General features: G+C 37.2%; 1 protein-coding gene across 1 annotated transcript in view; it reads right to left on the reverse strand.

Annotated features, from left to right (window-relative positions):
- The window catches only part of LOC308347274 (ankyrin repeat domain-containing protein 26-like), a 144,182-nt gene that overhangs the window by 59,869 nt on the left and 64,380 nt on the right, over positions 1-19,933 (reverse strand). The window contains exons 17-20 of the mRNA XM_080810517.1: positions 19,517-19,651; positions 18,025-18,177; positions 1,984-2,253; positions 926-1,140 (exon numbers count right to left, since the gene is read on the reverse strand). Of these exons, the coding sequence (XP_080666643.1) occupies positions 926-1,140; positions 1,984-2,253; positions 18,025-18,177; positions 19,517-19,651 (773 nt within the window). The remainder of the gene's footprint in view (positions 1-925; positions 1,141-1,983; positions 2,254-18,024; positions 18,178-19,516; positions 19,652-19,933) is intronic.

Here is a 19,933-nt window from a genome sequence, read left to right on the forward strand (position 1 = left end):
ACTTCAAAGATTCTTGGGGATGCCATGACACATACTTATATTTAGTAAACCAGTTTAGAGCTGCAAAAATAAACCATCCTGGGGGGTCTGGGTGGCTCAGTCAGTTAACCATCTGCCTTCAGCTCAGGTCAGGACCCCAGAGTCCTGGAATTGAGCCCCACACTGGGCTCCCTGCTCAGCGGGAAGCCTGCTTCTCCCTCACCCTCTGCCTGCTGCTCCCCTCTGCTTGTGCTCACTTGCTCTCTCTGTCAAATAGATATGTAAAATCTCTAAAGGAAAATAAAAATAAAAAAACATCCCTCAAAGACATTTTTCAAGCATTGGCTTTCACCACTCTTGCACACTTCACACATTACCTCAGAGAAATTGGGCATTTGGCACTGAGGAATAATTTAGATGAACAACTGCTAGGGGAGAAGTAGATGGCAGAGTTGTGATCAGAAAGAACTGAAACAGCTCCAGAGGCAATTAGGTTATAACACAGATACCAGGGTACTGGAGGTGGAATCTGCCCTTTCCGTCTGGACTTTTTGGGTTAAAGATGCACTCTTCCAAAAATAAACTAACATTAATAAATAAATATTAATAAACTCATTTCTATTTAGGGTAATTCTGACAACTTTATAATAATATGCTGTCTAAATTATAAACCTCCAAACAATTAGTTTAAAGACTAGAAGATCAGATTAACTGAAAATACTCAAGGGAAAAAAATAAAATCATTTAAAACCAAAAATAAGAGAAATGCAAACTGTCTTGGACTAACATTTCAACAGTAAGTTCATTTACAAACATCATTTTTCAAAATTATAGTATCTAGTTGGCTTTCACTTACTACTGTTCTCATGAACGTGGCTCCAAAAAAATTATGGTTTAGAGGCAAATTCATAAGCTAACTCTACTTTCCATGATTGTTTTAACTTACTTGTTCAGTTCATTTGTCAATGACATTCGATGTTTTACTTCTTCTAGGTAGAGGTGCTCGTATATGCCCGATTCTGTTTTAGTAACATCTTGACAAGTTTTCATTTTGGATAATTCAGATTCCAGCTCTTTAATTCTGAGTTCCATTTGACTTCTTACTGAAGCATTATTATGTTCTCTTAACTGTGCTCTGCTTTCGTGAAATGCTACTTGTGACTAAAGCAAATTAAAAGCATAGTTTTAAAATTGTTACAATCTGGGTTATTACAGTAGATTTCTTTCTTTTAGTTTTGTGTCAATGATTCAGAGAGCAATTTTTAAAGTGAAAAAAAAAGCTGAAATGTAAAATATTTATCATTAATGTGAAGCTGAATTAAATGTGAATAATGTTCATTCTTACATGAGAACTCATGCAATCTGATAATTCAAAGAATAATAAAATCATTTAAATTTTTAAAATGTGAACAATACAACTTAAGAATAATTGAGGTACATGGGGTGCCCGGCTGACTCAGTCATCTGAGTGCCTGACTCTTGGTTTCTGCTCAGATAGTGATATCAGGGTCCTGGGATAAAGCCCTGTGTCGTACTCAGCATGAAGTATGCCTGGAATTTTCTCTCTACCTGTCCATCCCCCACTCGTGCTTTCCAAATAAATAAATTAGATACTTAATATAAAAAAAAGAATAATCCAAGTACGGTACCATTTCTTTTATGCAGACATGCCCAGAATGGAGCCCAAACAAGCAACCGAATGAGCCACCCATGTACTCCATGGTAAAAATTTTTAAAGCACAATTTTTTCTTTTCCTCTCAATAGCCTTATTTTATACTAACTGGTCTTAAAAAATAAAATAACTTTCTACTGTGAATCATTCTGAAAGATCAATTTAGTGTGAATAATGATGAAAACTGAAATTTTGAAAGGGAAGGAACAAATGCTTCCATTAATTTACCAAATTGCTCTAAAGGAAGTAGAGGAAAACTCTACACTGGATATAACTAAAATGTAATTTGCAGTGAAATGAATTAAAGCATTTTATAGACAAATAAATTAACCTCTAAAAATAGATTGACTTCTTTTAATTTTTCTGCTAGGGTCAATCTTGTCCTTTCTTCAAGCTCCTGTTTATATCGTTCTATTTTACTGTATTCTACCACGTTGACTTCCACCCAACTTCTGAGGTTTACTACTTGTTGTTCCAACTTCTTTTTATTCTTCTCTAGGTTTTCACATTTCATCTGTATTTCTTTCATAGATGATAATTTCTGAGTAAGAACCTGGTTTTTTGAAGACATAGTTTCCAGTTTTGCTGTAAGATCATCAACCTGCATTAATAAAATAATACAGTTTAGATGTAGAGTGAAACGAGTCTAATGCAAAACTAAGGCGCCAAATTTTTTTTTAAAGATTTTAAATCTCTGCACCAAACATGGGGCTTGAACTCACAACCCCAAGATCAAGAGTCACATATGTTACTGCTGCTCCAGCCAGGTGCTCAAATTTTAAAATAAGTTCATTTTCAACAAAATGTTATCTATATTGTACAGTCTTGGAATGTGGAACCTCAAATAACTCAGAAAATCAAGAACAAAATTAAAACCACTAGGAGTTGCTAAAATCAATCTCTGCTGTCATCCTCTTTGCCACACATTTGTATTTGATTCTTATATTTTTATTTTTCTATGATTGTTTCAGATTTTTTCCTCCATAAAATAACTGTAAGTCATGTCTTAGTAGAAAGTGTCTGAACCCTTCCCTCACCTTAACACTCCACAATTTTTTTTAAGGATTTTATTTATTTATTTGAGAGGGAGAGAGAGCAAGAGAGCGAGAGCATAAGAGCAGGGAGAGGGAGAAACAGACTCCCCACTGATCAGGAAGCCCAGCATGGGGCTCAATGCCAGCATCCCAGGATCACGACCCAAGCCAAAGGCACTTAACTGAGCCACCCAGGTGCCCTCGTACTCCATAATTTTTAAAGAAGTTTTAGGAATACCATATAGACTTATGTAGGTCTGAGCCAATAAATGCTTACCAAAATAAGACTTTGAAAATAAGACTCTAATTAATGAATCTATAAATACTGATTCTAATGCCATCAGCCTTTTTCTGAATTACAAATGTTTTATGCTAATTTGAATTGCATTCTGAGGAGAAATGATTCACAAGGTTAAGAAAGCACATCTCTCAGTAAAAAAAATTAGTGGGGAAAAAAATTTAGTGAGATGATCCATATATTTTTCGACCAAAAAAAAAAAAATTCCTTAACTTGACAGTGTTATAGTCCTTTGTTACTTCCCACAAAATAAGAGAATATACTAAGCAATGAAAACAGCCAAAAAACTTGCTGGAGTTTCAGTTTCAACCAAAAAACTTTCTTCCAGTTGGGAAGAACTCCTTTCCTTTAGATATGATTGGAAAGACAAGGTGAGTGGATGTGGTGGTTTTATAAATTGACACTTCTCCCATGACAATCCCTCCCCTTAATATGCGCTAGCCTTAGTAACTGGTTCCTAGTGAACAGAATATGGCAGAACTGCTGTGTGATTTTTAAGGCTAGGTTAGAAAATGTGATATAGCTTCCATCTGACTTTCTTCTTCTAGGAAACCTCACCCTTAGAATCCAGCTGTTGTGGGAAAGCCCAGGCTACCTAGTGAGTCTTCATGCAAATATTCCAGCTGAGACTGCCCTAGCTAACAACCTAGCCAAAAGCCAGCCTCAACAGCCAAACATGTGCAGGAACAAGGTTTTAGATGATTCTAGTTCCCAGCTTCCAGTCACCCCAGGTGAGGCCAAATGAAGAAGAAATGAGTTGGCCTTCCTCAGCCTTGTCCAAAGATTTGTGAACAAGATAAATGCTGTTTTGAGCCACTAGGTTTTGAGATGGTTTATTATACAGCAATAAATAACTGGCACAGATACTGATATTAAAATGGGGTGCTGCCATTAAAAAAAAAAAAAAAACCAAAAAACTAAAACTAAACCTTCTTCGAACCAGGAGGTGGGTGGAACCTGAAAGAAGAGTAAGAGTGCGAAGTGGAGAAGAGTAAGAATGAAAACCAAAAGGGCTTCCAAGAGACTGTTAGTGGAAACCTGATGGCCCCTGAAGAGGCTTACAGCAAAGGCTTCTAGACAAGGGAAGAAAAGGACACTAGAGGGAAAAGGAACTTGTGCCACAAACCACTTGAAAGTAAAACTGATAGGAGAGATAAGCTAAAGAAAGACTATTCAATATGAAGGAACCAGGACTTACTGGGTTCATCTATCTGTTCCTCATTTACAGCCTCTCCACATGCTGTATTGTCAAATAACGCTAAAAGAAAGAAATGCCTTCTGGGTTAAAAGCAAATCCAGGAAGACATGGCCTATGGATGAAGCCAAAACTATAAACCCTTTATTAAGACTTGAGAAGGATTTAAGGTGTGCCTCAAATTTCTTTAAGGATCTTAAGAGTAGGAGAATTTGAAACACATTGTCAAATGAGAGCTGCACAGGAAACCTGAGGTGAAAAGCTTATCTCAAAAAGACCCGGGAGAATGGCTTTTCTAATGGCATGAAATCCAATCATATTCACGGAAAATTCAAAATACTAAGATAATTACAGTAGCAAAAACACTGTTTGCGAGCTTGGACTAAAAGAGACCAAGATAGTACAAACTAAAAATAGGCCTTTGAGTCTTAGAAGTCCCACCAGGAGGAAGCAAGCTGAGAAAGAAGCTACAAACACAGGTCATTCCTTATGAAAAGGACAGAACCAAGAGCTCCAAGAGTAAAGCAAACAGCCATGGAGAAGCATTCCCATGGTTAGGACTAAGTCCTAACTGAAGAACTGACAGCATGCTTCAGGGTGTATTTCAAAACTGCTGTGGACTGGTGTGCCTCCCATCTTCTTTCAATGGGAGAGTCCTGAGCAGGTTACCAGAGTGTTCCATTTGGAGTGGTAGAGAACTGTCTTCCTTAATTCCCAAGTGCTCAGATGGAGAGGACTTGCACTCAAGGGACTATACTTCAGGTACCTTATCCCTGCTGTACCTGATTAAGATGGTAAGATCTTGGACTCAAGCCTAAACCCAATGCCAGGAGAACTGAGATTTGTGGGAGGTATGGGGGGAAGGTGAGTGTATTTTTCATGTGGGAGGAATACAAAAAAATTGTGGCCGGCGGGTAAATCATGCTGCTTTTTAAATGTGTCCATAGGTTTTTAAATATTCATTCCATTAAAAAAAAGACCATGGGCCTACCTTCGTGACTTTCTCCTAACAGAATATGGTGAATGTGATGCTCTGTGTATTCCAAGGCTAGATTACAAAAGACAACAGAGCTTCTGCCTTGCTCTGCAGCTCAGGCAGCTTCCTTGGAATTGAGCCCCCCATCTTGTAAGAAAGTTCAGGCCACAAAGAGGCTAGTGTGCCAGTGTCAGTGTTTTGGCTGCCTGCCCCAACTATAGCCCTAGGCAATAGCCAGCATCAACACCACCAGATGTGAGTGAACAAATCTTCAAACAGTTCCAGCCCCAAGACTTTCAGCTGCCCCACCTGAAGCTAGGGGAAGAGAACAAGCTGTCCTGGCCACACTTTTCCTAACAGTAGATTTGTGAACAAAATAAATGTTATTTATGTAAGCCACTACACTTTGGGGAGTTTGTTAAGAAAAAACAAAGACAGAAAAATGTATGACAAAAAGAGTTAATAAAATACATAATTTATATAGTAGAAATTGGTCTCCATTAAAGTGGGAAGTAGTAAATGTTAAGATTAATTGTTTTAAAATTTTTTAAATTTATTCATTTGGGAGAGATACGGAGAGACAGAGCACAAGCAGGAGGAGAGGCAGAGGGAGAGGGAGAAGCAGACTCCCTGCTGAGCTGGGAGCCTAACATGGGACTCAATCCCAGGGCCTGGAGATCATGACCTGAGCTAAAGGCAGACAAACCATCTGAGCCACCCAGGTGCCCCTAAGATTAATTTAATAATGACAAACAGTGCTAATGAGAAGAAGCCCATAACTAGAAGCAAGATCTAAGAAGTTTTTCTTTCTGTTTTCCCCCATTTAGAATGTCATTACCTGTGCATTTTTTATATATGACCTTTATTATGTTGAAGTATGTTCCTTCTAAACCTACTTTGTTGAGGGTTTTTATCATGAATGGATGTTGTACTTTTTTATCATGAATGGATGTTGCACTTTGTCAAATGTTTTTTTTAAAACATTTTATTTATTTATTTGACGGACAGAGATCACAAGTAGGCAGAGAGGCAGGCAGAGAGAGAGAGGGGGAAGCAGGCCCCCCTCCGAGCACGGAGCCCGATGCGGGGCTAGATCCCAGGACACCGGAATCATGACCTGAGCCAAAGGCAGAGGATTTAACCCACTGAGCCACCCAGGTGCCCCTCAAATGCTTTTTCTACATCTTTTGAAATGATCAGATGATTCTTCTCCTTTTATTAATTTGGTGTATCACAATGATTGATTTGCTGATATTAAAACACCCCCATAACCTAGGAATAAATCCCATTTGATCATGGTGATGATTTTTTTTTAATGTACTGTTGGATTCAGTTTGCGAGTATTTTGTTGAGGATTTTTGCATCCATGTTCACCAAAGATACTGGCTTAGAGTTCTTTTTGTGGTGTCTTTGTCTCATTTTGGTATCAGCGTAATACTGGCCTCATAGAATGAATTTGGAGTTTTTCCTTCCTTTTCTGTTTTTTGGAATAGTTTGAGAATGGGTACTAACTCTTCCTTTAAATGCTTGGTAGAATTTGCCTCTGGTCCCGGACTTGTGTTTGTTCATAGTTTTTAGATTAATGATTCAATTTCTTCGCTGGTTTTCAGTCTGTTCAAATTTTCTATTCTTGTTTCAGTGCTGGTCATTTATATGTTTCTAGGAATTTATCCATTTCTTCTACATTGTCCAAATTGTTGGCATATAGTTGTTCATAATATTCTTTCATAATTATCTGCATTTCTGTGGTGTTGGTTGTTATTTCTCCTCTCTCATCTGTGATATTATTTGGGTCCTTCTTCTCTTCTTTCTGATAACTCTGGCTAAAGCCTTATTGGTTTTATTAATTTTTTTAAAAAATCCAGCTCCTGGTTTCATTGATCTCTCCTATTTTTGTCTTTTTTAAGTTTCTATAGTGTTTACTTCTGCTCTAATTTTTTAAAAAAAATTTATTTGAGAGAGAGAGAAAGTGGGGAGAGGATCAAATGGAGAGGGAGTGAGAGAACCCTCAAGTAGACTCCCCACTGAGCACAGAGCCAGAAGCAGGGCTCAATCCCAGGACTCTGAGATCATGACCTGAGCTGAAATCAAGAGTCTGCTGCTTAACCAACTGAGCCACCTACTACTACTACTGCTCTAATTTTTATTATCTCCTTCCTTCTGCTGACTTTAGGCTTCATTTGTTATTCTTTTTCTAGCTTCTTTAGGTGAAGGTTAGGTTGTTGTAGATTTTTCTGATTTCTTGAGGTAGGCCTGTATTGCTATATACTTCCCTCTTAGAACCATATTTACTGAATCTCAAAAGTTTGGGCAATTGTGTTTTCATTTTCATTTGCTTCCATGTATTTTTTTAAAATTTATTCTTTTATTTCCTTGTTGCTCCATTCATTGTTTAGTAGAATGTTACTTAACCAACATGTATTTGTGGTCTTTCACATTGTTTCCTGTGGCTGACTTCTAATTTAATAGTATTATGATCAGAAAAGGTTCATGGTATGACTTCAATCTTCTTGTATTTATTAAGACCGGTTTTGTGGGTATTATGGAGGGCACGTATTACATGGAGCACTGGGTGTGGTGCATAAACAATGAATTTGGGAACACTGAAAAAAAATAAAATTAAATTTAAAAAGAAAGACTTGTTTTGTGGCCTAATATGTGATCTATTCTACAGAATGTTCCAGAATGTGTATTCTGTTGTTTAAGGAGGGAATATTTTGAATATATCTCCTTAGTCCACCTAGTCCAGTGCATCATATAAAGCCACTGTTTCCTTGTTAACTTTCTGATCTGTCCACTGATGTAAGTGGTGTGTTAAAGTGCCTAGCTATTGATTTTTTTTTCTTGCTTCCTTTTTTATTTCTTTTTTTTACACATTTTATTTTTTTTTTATTTTTTATTTCTTTTCAGCGTAACTGTATTCATTGTTTTTTCACCACACCCAGTGCTCCATGCAATCCGTGCCCTCCTTAATATCCACCACCTGGTTCCCCCAACCTCCCACCCCCCGCCCCTTCAAAACCCTCAGGTTGTTTTTCAGAGTCCATAGTCTCTCATAGTTCACCTCCCCTTCCAATTTCCCTCAACTCCCTTCTCCTCTCCATCTCCCCTTTTCCTCCATGTTATTTGTTATGCTCCACAAATAAGTGAAACCATATGATACTTGACTCTCTCTGCTTGACTTATTTCACTCAGCATAATCTCTTCCAGTCCCATCCATGTTGCTACAAAAGTTGGGTATTCATCCTTTCTAATGGAGGCATAATACTCCATAGTGTATATGGACCACATCTTCGTTATCCATTCATCCGTTGAAGGGCATCTTGGTTCTTTCCACAGTTTGGCGACCGTGGCCATTGCTGCTATAAACATTGGGGTACAGATGGCCCTTCTTTTCACTACATCTGTATCTTTGGGGTAAATACCCAGTAGTGCAATTGCAGGGTCAGAGGGAAGCTCTATTTTTAATTTCTTGAGGAATCTCCACACTATTCTCCAAAGTGGCTGCACCAATTTGCATTCCCACCAACAGTGTAACAGGGTTCCCCTTTCTCCACATCCTCTCCAACACATGTTGTTTCCTGTCTTGCTAATTTTGGCCATTCTAACTGGTGTAAGGTGGTATCTCAATGTGGTTTTAAATTGGATCTCCCTGATGGCTAGTGATGATGAACATTTTTTCATGTGTCTGATAGCCATTTGTATGTCTTCATTAGAGAAGTGTCTGTTCATGTCTTCTGCCCATTTTTTGATATGATTGTCTGTTTTGTGTGTGTTCAGTTTGAGGAGTTCTTTATAGATCCTGGATATCAACCTTTTGTCTGTACCGTCATTTGCAAATATCTTCTCCCATTCCGCGGGTTGCCTCTTTGTTTTGTTGACTGTTTCCTTTGCTGTGCAGAAGCTTTTGATCTTGATGAAGTCCCCAAAGTTCAGTTTTGTTTTTGTTTCCTTCACCTTTGGAGACATATCTTGAAAGAAGTTGCTGTGGCTGATATCAAAGAGGTTACTGCCTATGTTCTCCTCAAGGATTCTGATGGATTCCTGTCTTACGTTGAGGTCTTTTATCCATTTCGAGTTTATCTTTGTGTACGGTGTAAGAGAATAGCCGAGTTTCATTCTTCTACATATAGCTGTCCAGTTTTCCCAGCACCATTTATTGAAGAGACTATCTTTTCTCCACTGGATATTTTTTCCTGTTTTGTCAAAGATTATTTGACCATAGACTTGAGGGTCCATATCTGGGCTCTCTACTCGGTTCCACTGGTCTATATGTCTGTTTTTATGCCAGTACCGTGCTGTCTTGGTGATCACAGCTTTATAGTAAAGCTTGAAATCAGGTAACGTGATGCCGCCAGTTTTATTTTTGTTTTTCAACATTTCCTTAGCGATTCGGGGTCTCTTCTGATTCCACACAAATTTTAGGATTATTTGCTCCAGCTCTTTGAAAAATACCGGTGGAATTTTGATCGGAACGGCATTAAAAGTATAGACTGTTCTAGGCAGTATAGACATTTTAACAATGTTTATTCTTCTTCATAAAATCTATCTATGAAAGACCCACAGCAAATATCATCCTCAATGGGAAAAAGCTTGCAGCCTTCCCGTTGAGATCAGGAACACGACAAGGATGCCCACTCTCACCACTCTTGTTCAACATAGTATTAGAAGTCCTAGCAACAGCAATCAGACAACAAAGAGAAATAAAAGGTATCTGAATTGGCAAGGAAAAAGTCAAACTCCCTCTCTTCACAGATGACATGATTCTTTATATGGAAAACCCAAAAGACTCCACCCCCAAACTACTAGAACTCATACAGCAATTCAGTAACGTGGCAGGATACAAAGTCAATGTACAGAAATCAATGGCTTTCTTATACATTAACAATGAAAATACAGAAAGGGAAATTAGAGAATCGATTCCATTTATTATAGCACCAAGAACAATAAGATACCTGGGAATAAACCCAACCAAAGAGGTAAAGGATCTGTACTGGAGGAACTACAGAACACTCATTAAAGAAACTGAAGAAGACACAAGAAGATGGAAGACCATTCCATGCTCTTGGATTAGAAGAATAAACTATTGATTATTTCTATTCCTTCCTAAAATATCCAAATTGTACATTGTCTTCATGGATACTTTTGCAATTAGGAATAAAAGCAATGAATTTCATTTAAAACATATATAATAAAATTAAAGGGCCCTAGTATTATTGTATTATTATCAATTAGTCCTTTTATTTTAGTCATTAATTGTTTTATGTACTTGGGTGATCCCATGTTGGGTGCATAAATATTTACAATAGATAGTTCTTCTTCCTGTCAGACTGTCCTCTTTATTATGATATAGTGCTCTTGTCTCTTACTATAGTCGTTCTTTCAGACTCTATTTTGTCCAACATAAGTATTACTATTCTGGCTTTCTTTTGATATTCACTTGCAAGATACATGTTTTTTCCATCCCCTGACTTCCAATCTGCAGGTGTCCTTATGACAAAAAGAAAACTCTTGCAAGCGGCTTATACATGGGTCTTGTTTTTCCTTCTTCTTCTTCTTTTTTTTTAATCCACTCTGACATCCTATGTCTTTTGATTAGAGCACTTACCCCATTTATATCCAAAGTAATTATTGATAGATATGTATTTCTCATTTTACTACTTGCTTTGTGGTTGTTTCTAGAGATTTTCTCTGACCATTTTTTGTGTCTTCGATGTTTTACTGGTTTTCTTTAGTGATATATTTGGATTTCTTTCTCCTCTTTGAGTGTTTATCAGTGGTTTTGTTTTCTTTTTAGAGATGGCATGAGTGGAGTGGGGAGAGGGAAAGGAATCTTAAGCAGACTCCATGGCTGGAATAGAGTGCAGTGCAGGGCTCAATCTCACAACCCTGAGATTATGACCTGAGCTGAGATCAAGTCAGATGCTTAACCAACTAAGCCACCCAGGCACCACTATTAGTGGTTTTTGATATATAATTTGTATATAACCTCTTCTGCATATAGCAGTCTATATTAAGCTGCTGGTCTTTAAGTTTGAGCCCTTTCTTTTCTCTTCTCCTCATGCTTTAGGTAAGGTATTATATTTTATATCCTTTTTTCCTGAGTTCCTTAACTTATTTTTTATATAAATGTTCATTTTTGCTACTTTTGTGCTTCCTGCCCTTATACTGTCACATTTGGTCTCTTCTTTCCACTCAAAGGGTCCCCTTTAATATTTCCTGTGGGGCTAGTTTAGTAGTCACAAACTCATTTAGTTTTTAATCTGGGAAACTCTATCTCTCCTATGCTGAGTAATAGGCTTGATGGATAGAGTATTCTTGGCTACAGATTTTTCTCATTCACCACGTTGAATAGATAATACCACTCCCTTCTGGCTTGCAAAGTTTCTGCTGAAAAAGTTCCTGCTAGCCTTAAGGGGTTTCCCCTGGAAGTTACTGACTTGCTTTCCTGTTTTTAAGATGTTTTCTTGATCAGTATATTTTGCAAATTCAATTACAATAGGTCTTGGTGTTGGCCTACTATTGTTGATTTTGATAGTTTTCTGTGTCTCCTGGATCTTGATGTCTTTTGCCTTCCCTAGATTAGGGAAGTTTTCTGCTATTATTTCTAGAAACAACTTTTCTTACACCTTTTTTCCTCTCTTCTTCTACTGGGACTCCTATAACATGAATGTTATTATATTTGATGGAGTCACTGAATTCCCTAGGTCTGGTCTCATTTTGCATAATTCTTCTTTCTCTCCCTTCTTTGGCTTCATTGCTTTCCATTACTTTGACTTCTAAGTTGTTAATTTGTTCCTCTGTTTTTTCCAGCCTGCTGTTCATTGCATTAGGTGTGTTTCTTATCTCATTTATTCCACTCTTCATCTCTGATTCTTTTTTAGCTCTTTTATCTCTGTTGTAAGGGTCTCACTGATGTTGTCCGTTCTTTTCTCAAGTCCAGTGAGTATCCCTATGATCACTGCTTTAAATCCTCCATCAGGCATGATATTTACATCTGTCTCACTTCAATCTCTGGACCCATGGCCTTATCCTGTTCTTTTGTTTGAGATAAATTCCTCTGTTTTCTCATTTTATCTAAGTCTCTACCAGCTTCTCTGTGTTAAAAAAGCCAGTTACATCATCTGCTCCCGAAAGTAATGGACTTATGAAAAAAGACGTCATGTAGTGCCCAGGGTCTCGTGCTTAGGGGAGTATCTCTAGTGTGTGCTGCATGCACTCTGCTGTTGTGTTCTGGCTGCTCTGTCCTTCAGGCCAGACATCTGCAGAGGCTCTCCCTCACTGCTGTGGGCAGTGTTTAGTACCTGGCCTGAAGGTAGCAACTTTTAACTAGGTGTGCTCTGGTGTGCTTGTGAAATGAGACCTGTCACCACCTCCACTGGAACTGAGGCCCTCCCGAATCTGGTCAGATGTGGTGTGGGCAGGGGCTTGTGCTGATTTTCTGGGGGAAAGGCCTGCTGTGGTGGGACTGAGGCAAGAATGATTGAGCAGGGCAGTTCCACTGGAGTGCAAGGGGATGGTGCTCGGTGTAAGCAGATTAAGCAGCCAGTGTCAGAGCTGCACTGTGTCCCACAGATGGCTCTGTGCTTGTGCTGAGGGGCACTGGAGGGAAATGGTACAAGCTGGTTTCTTTGTTCCTAGAGAGGGGTCTCTGTGAACACTGCCTCTCAGGGAAATGCTCTGAGAAGACTGAGTAATTTCCCTACTGTATGCCCCAGACACTGTTCAGATCACTGTTTCCATGCTGTATGTTCCCAGGTGGTTTGCCTGCCTTCTCTCCAAGAGCAGCACAGTGCCCTACAGGCTCTATCCCAGCCAAACCCAGTGACTTTTAGAATTCCAGGTTTTAAGTCCCCTTAGTTGTAAGAACTCATGACATTATACTCCTCTCACTTTCCTGTGTAGTCAGTGGCTACAGGGAAACGTTCTCTTTGTGCAGACCCGTGTCTCGCTCCTGCCCTTCTCCATGACCATGACTCCCCTCCTCTGCAGCCGCCAGGATCTGTTTCTCTCCTAAACCACATCTCTGTACTTCCTACCTTCTTTGATGTGGCCTCTTCTCTCTAATAGTGGACTTTGTTCTGTTATTCTTCAGGGATTAGTTGAAACTAGGGTCCTCTTACTCTGCCACCTTCTTCCTTTCTCTTAAGATATTTTTCTAAGATTCCCTTCAATTATAAATTATTACAACTGGCAGAACACCTTTCCAGAATTTCCCCACAAGCTAGGGGAAAAGAAAAATTCGCAAGCAGAGAGACAATATGATTTGAAGTATAATAGCTGAAAAACTAGAAATAGTTTAATAACCAAAATTTGACCTTTTACCTGATCTCCATTAACTGAAATTCTAAAAGAAATAGGCATCTTTGAGTATTTTTTAACCAATCTAATACTCAATCTTTATTCAGCTTTCATCAGTGAGGAAATAAAGAGAACATTATGGAATCATTTTTAATCTTTTCAGTAGAAAACGAAATGTACTATCCTTTGGCATTATTTAAATTGAATATAACTTCTCCTTTATTTTACTCGAAGCTTTTTTATGTGGGGAGGTAAGTAAGACCATCTCGTCTTTATGTTGTGCCACAAAGCTTTCCTATATCATACAAACAGGCTTTGAATTTTTTTTTGGAATTTAAACTGATTATCTACTATTTGTGTCTGATAACGCCTTTAAATAAAACCTGATAATTTACAGCTGTATTCTGGAAATAATGTAATAAATATTTATTCCATTAATTACGTATTGAGCTATTAAAGTACATATCTTTCTATTTAAACTAAAAGAAGACAGGTAAAGACACCTGTGTTTTCTGAGAATGTAGAATCTCTGCCAAGAACAGGATCAATACCAGTGTTATACACAAGAACCAGGTCAAAAGAGTATCTAATTGTGAGTTGCAATTCTGGATTAGCAAGATTTCAAAACAGGAAAGCTGAAGGCCCAGAGTTCATCTTTTCCTTCCTACATGGTGAAATTTATGGATGAGTCTACACTTTATAACAAGTTCATAAAACGTAATGAAGTAAATAGTAGATAGCAGATCCCACAACCAAGATTTGATGAAAATGGATATGCGAGGCACTGAGTGAGAGACTAAAGATATGAATGGAGAAAAGAAACAGGACTCTAGCTTTTTGAGCCTAACTTCTCATTGGATCATGGAGTCAGCAAGGCATAAGTTGGTAAAAGTCTCCTTTTTAAGAAGCAAAAAATGTCTACAGGAGTAAAGTTAAGTTCTCCTACAGTGACTTTTTATTATTACATAAGTGAGTGGTAATTTGTAAGACGACTAGGGAAGATGTCTCATAAAATTTGATTGGACAGTGACATAAGGATAGACATATAGATCAATGTATTAGAATTGACAATCTAAAAAGAAATTGCTACATTACGGTGAACTGACGTACAACGAGGGTATAAAACAATTAAATGGAATAAGAATAGTCTTTTTAACAAATGGTACTAGGACAAATGGATGTCCCCATGCAAAGTAATAAAATTAAACCTCTACCTCATAGCATATATACAAAATTAACTCAAAACTTAAGAGCTAAAAGTATAAAAAAAAAACTTAGAAAAAAACATAGGTGTATCATTTGTGACTGGATTTGGCAACAGTTTCTTAGATATGACACCAAAAGACAAAAAAAATTAAGTATATTTCATCAAAATTAAAAACGTCTTTGCTTCAAACGTCACCATCAATAAAGTGAAAAGTCAAGCTACTGAATAAGAGAAAAGATTTGAAAATCTTATATCTGATAAGGGATCTGTATTTAGGATATGCAAATAACTCTTACAATAATGAAAAGACAATCCAATAAAGAAGTGGGCAAAATAATTGATTCAGTCTTTAAGGAAGATATAGAAATGGATAATAACACACATAAAAAGATGAGATGCTCAACATAATTAAGTTTTTGTGGGATTTTTAACATTTTATTTGTTTATTTGACAGACAGAGAGAACACAAGCAGGGGGAGCTGCAAAGGAAGAGGGAGAAGTAGGCCCTCTGCTGAGCAGGGAGCCTAATGCAGGGCTTGATGCCGAAGGCATCACAATTCCAGACTTCAAGCTCTATGACAAAGCTGTCATCATCAAGACAGTGTAGTACTGGCACAAAAACAGACACATAGATCAATGAAACAGAATAGAGAGCCCAGAAATGGACCCTCAAGTCTATGGTCAACTAATCTTCGACAAAGCAAGAAAGAATGTCCAATGGAAAAAAGACAGTCTCTTCAACAAATAGTGTCGGGAAAATTGAACAACCCCAAGCAGAAGAATGCAACTGGACCATCTTCTTATACCACACACAAAAATAGACTCCAAATGGATGAAAGATCTCAATGTGAGAAAGGAATCCATCAAAATCCTTGAGGAGAACACAGACGGCAACCTCTTTGACCTCAGCCACAACAACTTCTTCCTAGAAACATCCCCCAAAGCAAGGGGAGCAAGGGCAAAAATGAGCTATTGGGACTTCATGAAGAGCAAAAGCTCTTTGCACAGCAAAGGAAACAGTCAACACAACCAAAAGACAACTGACAGAATGGGAGAAGATATTTGCAAATGGCATATCAGATAAAGGGCTAGTATCCAAAACCTATAAAGAACTTATCATACTCAACACCCAAGAACAAATAATCCAATCAGGAAACGGGCAGAGGACATGAACAGACATTCCTGTAAAGAAGACACCCAAATGGCCAACAGACAGATGAAAAAGTGCTCAACATCACTTGGCATCAAGGACATACAAATCAAAACTACACTGAGATACCATCTCCTACTAGTCAGAATGGCTAAAATTAACAAGTCAGGAAACATCAGGTGTTGGCAAGGATGTGAAGAAAGGGGAACCCCCCTACACTGGTGGGAATGGTGGGAATGGTGGGAATGTCAGCTGGTGCAGCCACTCTGGAAAACAGCATGGAGGTTCCTCAAGAAATTGAAAATAGAGCTACCCTATGACCAGCAACCACACTACTGAGTATTTACCCTAAAGATACCAATGTAGGTATCCAAAGGGGCACATGCATCCAAAGGTTTATAACAGCAATGTCTACAATAGCCAAATGATGGAAAGAACCTAGATGTCCATCAACAGATGAATGGATAAAGAATATGTGGTATATATACACTATGGAATACTATGCAGCCATCAAAAGAAATGAAATCTTGCCATTTGCAATGATGTGGATGGAACTAAAGGGAGGGTATTATGCTGAGCGAAATAAGTCAATCAGAGAAAGACAATTATGATATGAGCTCTCTGATATGAGCAAGTTGAGAGGCAATGTGGGGGGTTTGGGGAGTAGGGAAGGAAAAAATGAAACAAGATGGGACCAGGGAGGGAGACAAACTCTTAATCTCAGGAAACAAACAGGGTTGCTGGAGGGGAGGGAGGTGCAAGGGATGGGGTGCCTGGGTGATGAACATTGGGGAGGGTATATGCTATGCTGAGTGCTGTGAGTTGTGTAAGACTGATGAGTCACAGACCTGTACCCCTGAAAGAAATAATGCATTATATGTTAATTTAAAAAAAATACTGAGAGATGGTGAAATCAACCCAATTAACTGAGAGGATAAAATGTGATAGCAGGGAAATAAAATGAGATGTCCAGACAATAACTAAATGAACGTTCACAGCAGCATTATCAACGGCCAAAAAGTGGAAACAACCCAAAGGTGCATCAAATGATGAATGAACAAGGGTTTTAGCCCACAATGGAGTACTGTTTGATAATAAGGAATGGAGCACTGATATATGCTATGACACAGATGAACCCCAAAAACATTAAGCGAAGGAAGCTAGTCACAAAGGACCACACATTGTGTGATTCCCTATATATGAAATATTCAGAATGGGCAACTCTATAGAGGCAGGAAGTAGACTGGTGGTTGCCTGAGCCTGGGGGCAAGGATTACGGGTTTCTTTTCAGGGTTATTAAAATGTTCTAGTTGATGGCAATAATGGTTGCACAACTCTATCAATATACTCAGAAACATTGAACTACACATATTAAATGGGTGAAATGTATGGAATGTGTATTCTATCTCAATAAAGCTTTAAAAAAAATCCAATGGCAAGACATAGATAATTTTCTTAATTCTCTCTTTTGGGTGTATATAGTATACATGATCTAAATATTTCTGTGCATTTATTATATATTGAAAAGGAAAAGAAAATGAAGGAAATGCCTAAGTTCAACTGGTTTGTGAAATCACTTTTCTGTACAAGTTACCCTGAAATCAGTACAGATTCTGTATCCATTCAAAAAAGTAAAGATGAAAAATAAGATAATTTCCTGAAACATTCTATTAAACATTATCTTCTGCTTTTACATGGCTTAGCTCATCATGGTAACAGAGATATCATTAAAAAACATTGTTTAGCGCACCTGGGTGGCTCAGTTGGTTAAGCAGCCAACTCAGGATTTTAGCTCAGGTCATGACCTTATGGTCATGGAATCAAGCCAGCATGGGGCTCTTGCTGGGCAGGGGTCTGCTTGAAATTCTCTCCGTCTCCCTCTGCCTTTCCAACCCCCTCACCGGACCACAAATAAATAAATAAGTCTTTAAAAAAATTATTTAGTAGGGAAAAAGTCCCAATTTCTGTGAGGAATGATGTGTAAATTTCAACTTTCAAGGGTAACTACTATAAGAAAAAAATGTATAACAGAAATAACAGAATGAAAGTCAAAGTTTAAGAAATAAGTACATTGTGAAGATACTAAAATTGTACTAAATTAATTGTAACGAAAATACAGAAGAAAGTGGTCCATGGAAATAAGCATCCTAAAACACTTCATATTATTTAACCAACTACAGATTAACTTGACATGTTACATTTCATACATACCTGATTCCTACTCTGAGCCAGTTTTTTCTTTAAGTCCTGTACCTCATCTTCTAAATTCATATGACAACGTGATGTCACGTCCAGTGAAGACTCTGACATAGATAGTTTTTTTAGGGTATCGGCCAGTTCTTCTTGAAGTTTTCTCACAACTACCTAATAAGACATTTCTGTTACTGGTTTTATAAATCATCTTACTATTAAATTACATTAACAATATATAACTTTAACCTATGTACTTGGAAAATTTCACTACAAACGTCAATTCATCTCCTTTTCCTAACATGTACACATTATGGCTGTTTAATGAATTTGGTTAAAGACACAAAAAGATGTTATCCTGCCTAGTCAGTATTATGGTACTTAGATAATTAATTCAGCCCCACTATCCATTCCTTGTGGATGAATTTTCCCAAAGCTTCCCAAGCTACTGAAGTCTCAGAAAGAAATGGCTATATAGGTGGAACTAACTTTGGTAAATTCTACAGTATGAAATGTTTTCCCTCTTTTTTATTAGAGGCTTCAATTAATGTCGGAGTTCCTCACAGGTTCAATCCTCTGCTCAAATCCTTTTAACAGATAACTATCTCAGAACATAAGTGAAGTCATTCTAATGGCCTTCAAGACCCTAGATGACTGGCTTTCACCTCTCTCCCTGACCTCCATTCCTGCTACACAAGAATCCTGCCACCCCTCATTAATCTGAAAATGGAGATGCAATGCCCAATTAATAAATTACAGAGATACAATTCTCTTTGTGTTGGACAAACTTATGCCCAAATGATAGTAATTGAGCTTTGAAATGAGCAAATTATTTGTGAAATTGCTTAAAAATTATAAATAGCAGTGGGAAGATTAAATCAAATATAGTTTTGCTAAAGCTCATTACAGTCGTCCCAAATTATGATTTAATGAAAAGTAAGGGCCTTCAAAAGATTAAAAGGTCATAAGAATACATGATTTCAGACTAAAAATTCAAATTTATATAAATAAGAATAAAATTATGCCAACCTAAAATGTATAAAAAGCTACCATGTATAGCTTGCATAAATGTATAAATGTATAAAAGTATATATGTATGTATATATATATATTTATACTTATAAATATATACTTATACTTATGTATATATGTATAAAAAGTACTGAGATACTGTACTTTTTATTCAGTTCATTTGGGAAATCTGGAGCTAACTGTCAAGTTAATCCACTTAATTGAATCTCAATTTCAAAATATGCATGCTTTAAAAATCCTCTATGCTTGGAGTGTTGGCTTTTAAATATATATATACATATATACATGGAGAAAATATATATATATACAAACACACGTATATATACATATATATGTATACATATATATACACATGGAGAAATATATATATATATGTATATGTACACACACACAGAGAGAAAAAACAATAATTTCAGAAAATAAAATATATATACATACAAATACATACACACGTGTACTTCAAAATAACTAAAGAAAATACCCCAGAACTCATTTTGTTATCCATTTCTATCTCTTTTTGTTTGCAAAGGTGATTGTTTAGAATTCCATCTCGTAATATTCTGGCATCCTGTTTTCGACAAAGTTGTTTCTCAGTATCATACCGTTCTTCCACAACCTAAAGACATATTTTCATTAGAATTTTGGATGACACCATTAAAAAAAAAAGTCAAAAGCTTAAGAGAACTTAAAAAAAAAAGTTCAAAAGAAGTAGCCTTTTTAAATACAAGGATTTTTATCCTACACGAATAACTCAAATTTTAATTTAAATGACAGCTATATTTGTCATAGAGTAAAAATACAGGTAGATACAGTATGTGAAATAAAATTTCTTTACAAAGCATTTAACTAATTCCATCATAGTCTCAAGGTGATTTAGCCTGTACTTTAATATAAAAAA

Source organism: Martes martes, assembly GCF_963455335.1.
Source record: "Martes martes genome assembly, chromosome: 8".
In the NCBI taxonomy this organism is placed as follows: Eukaryota; Metazoa; Chordata; class Mammalia; order Carnivora; family Mustelidae; genus Martes; species Martes martes.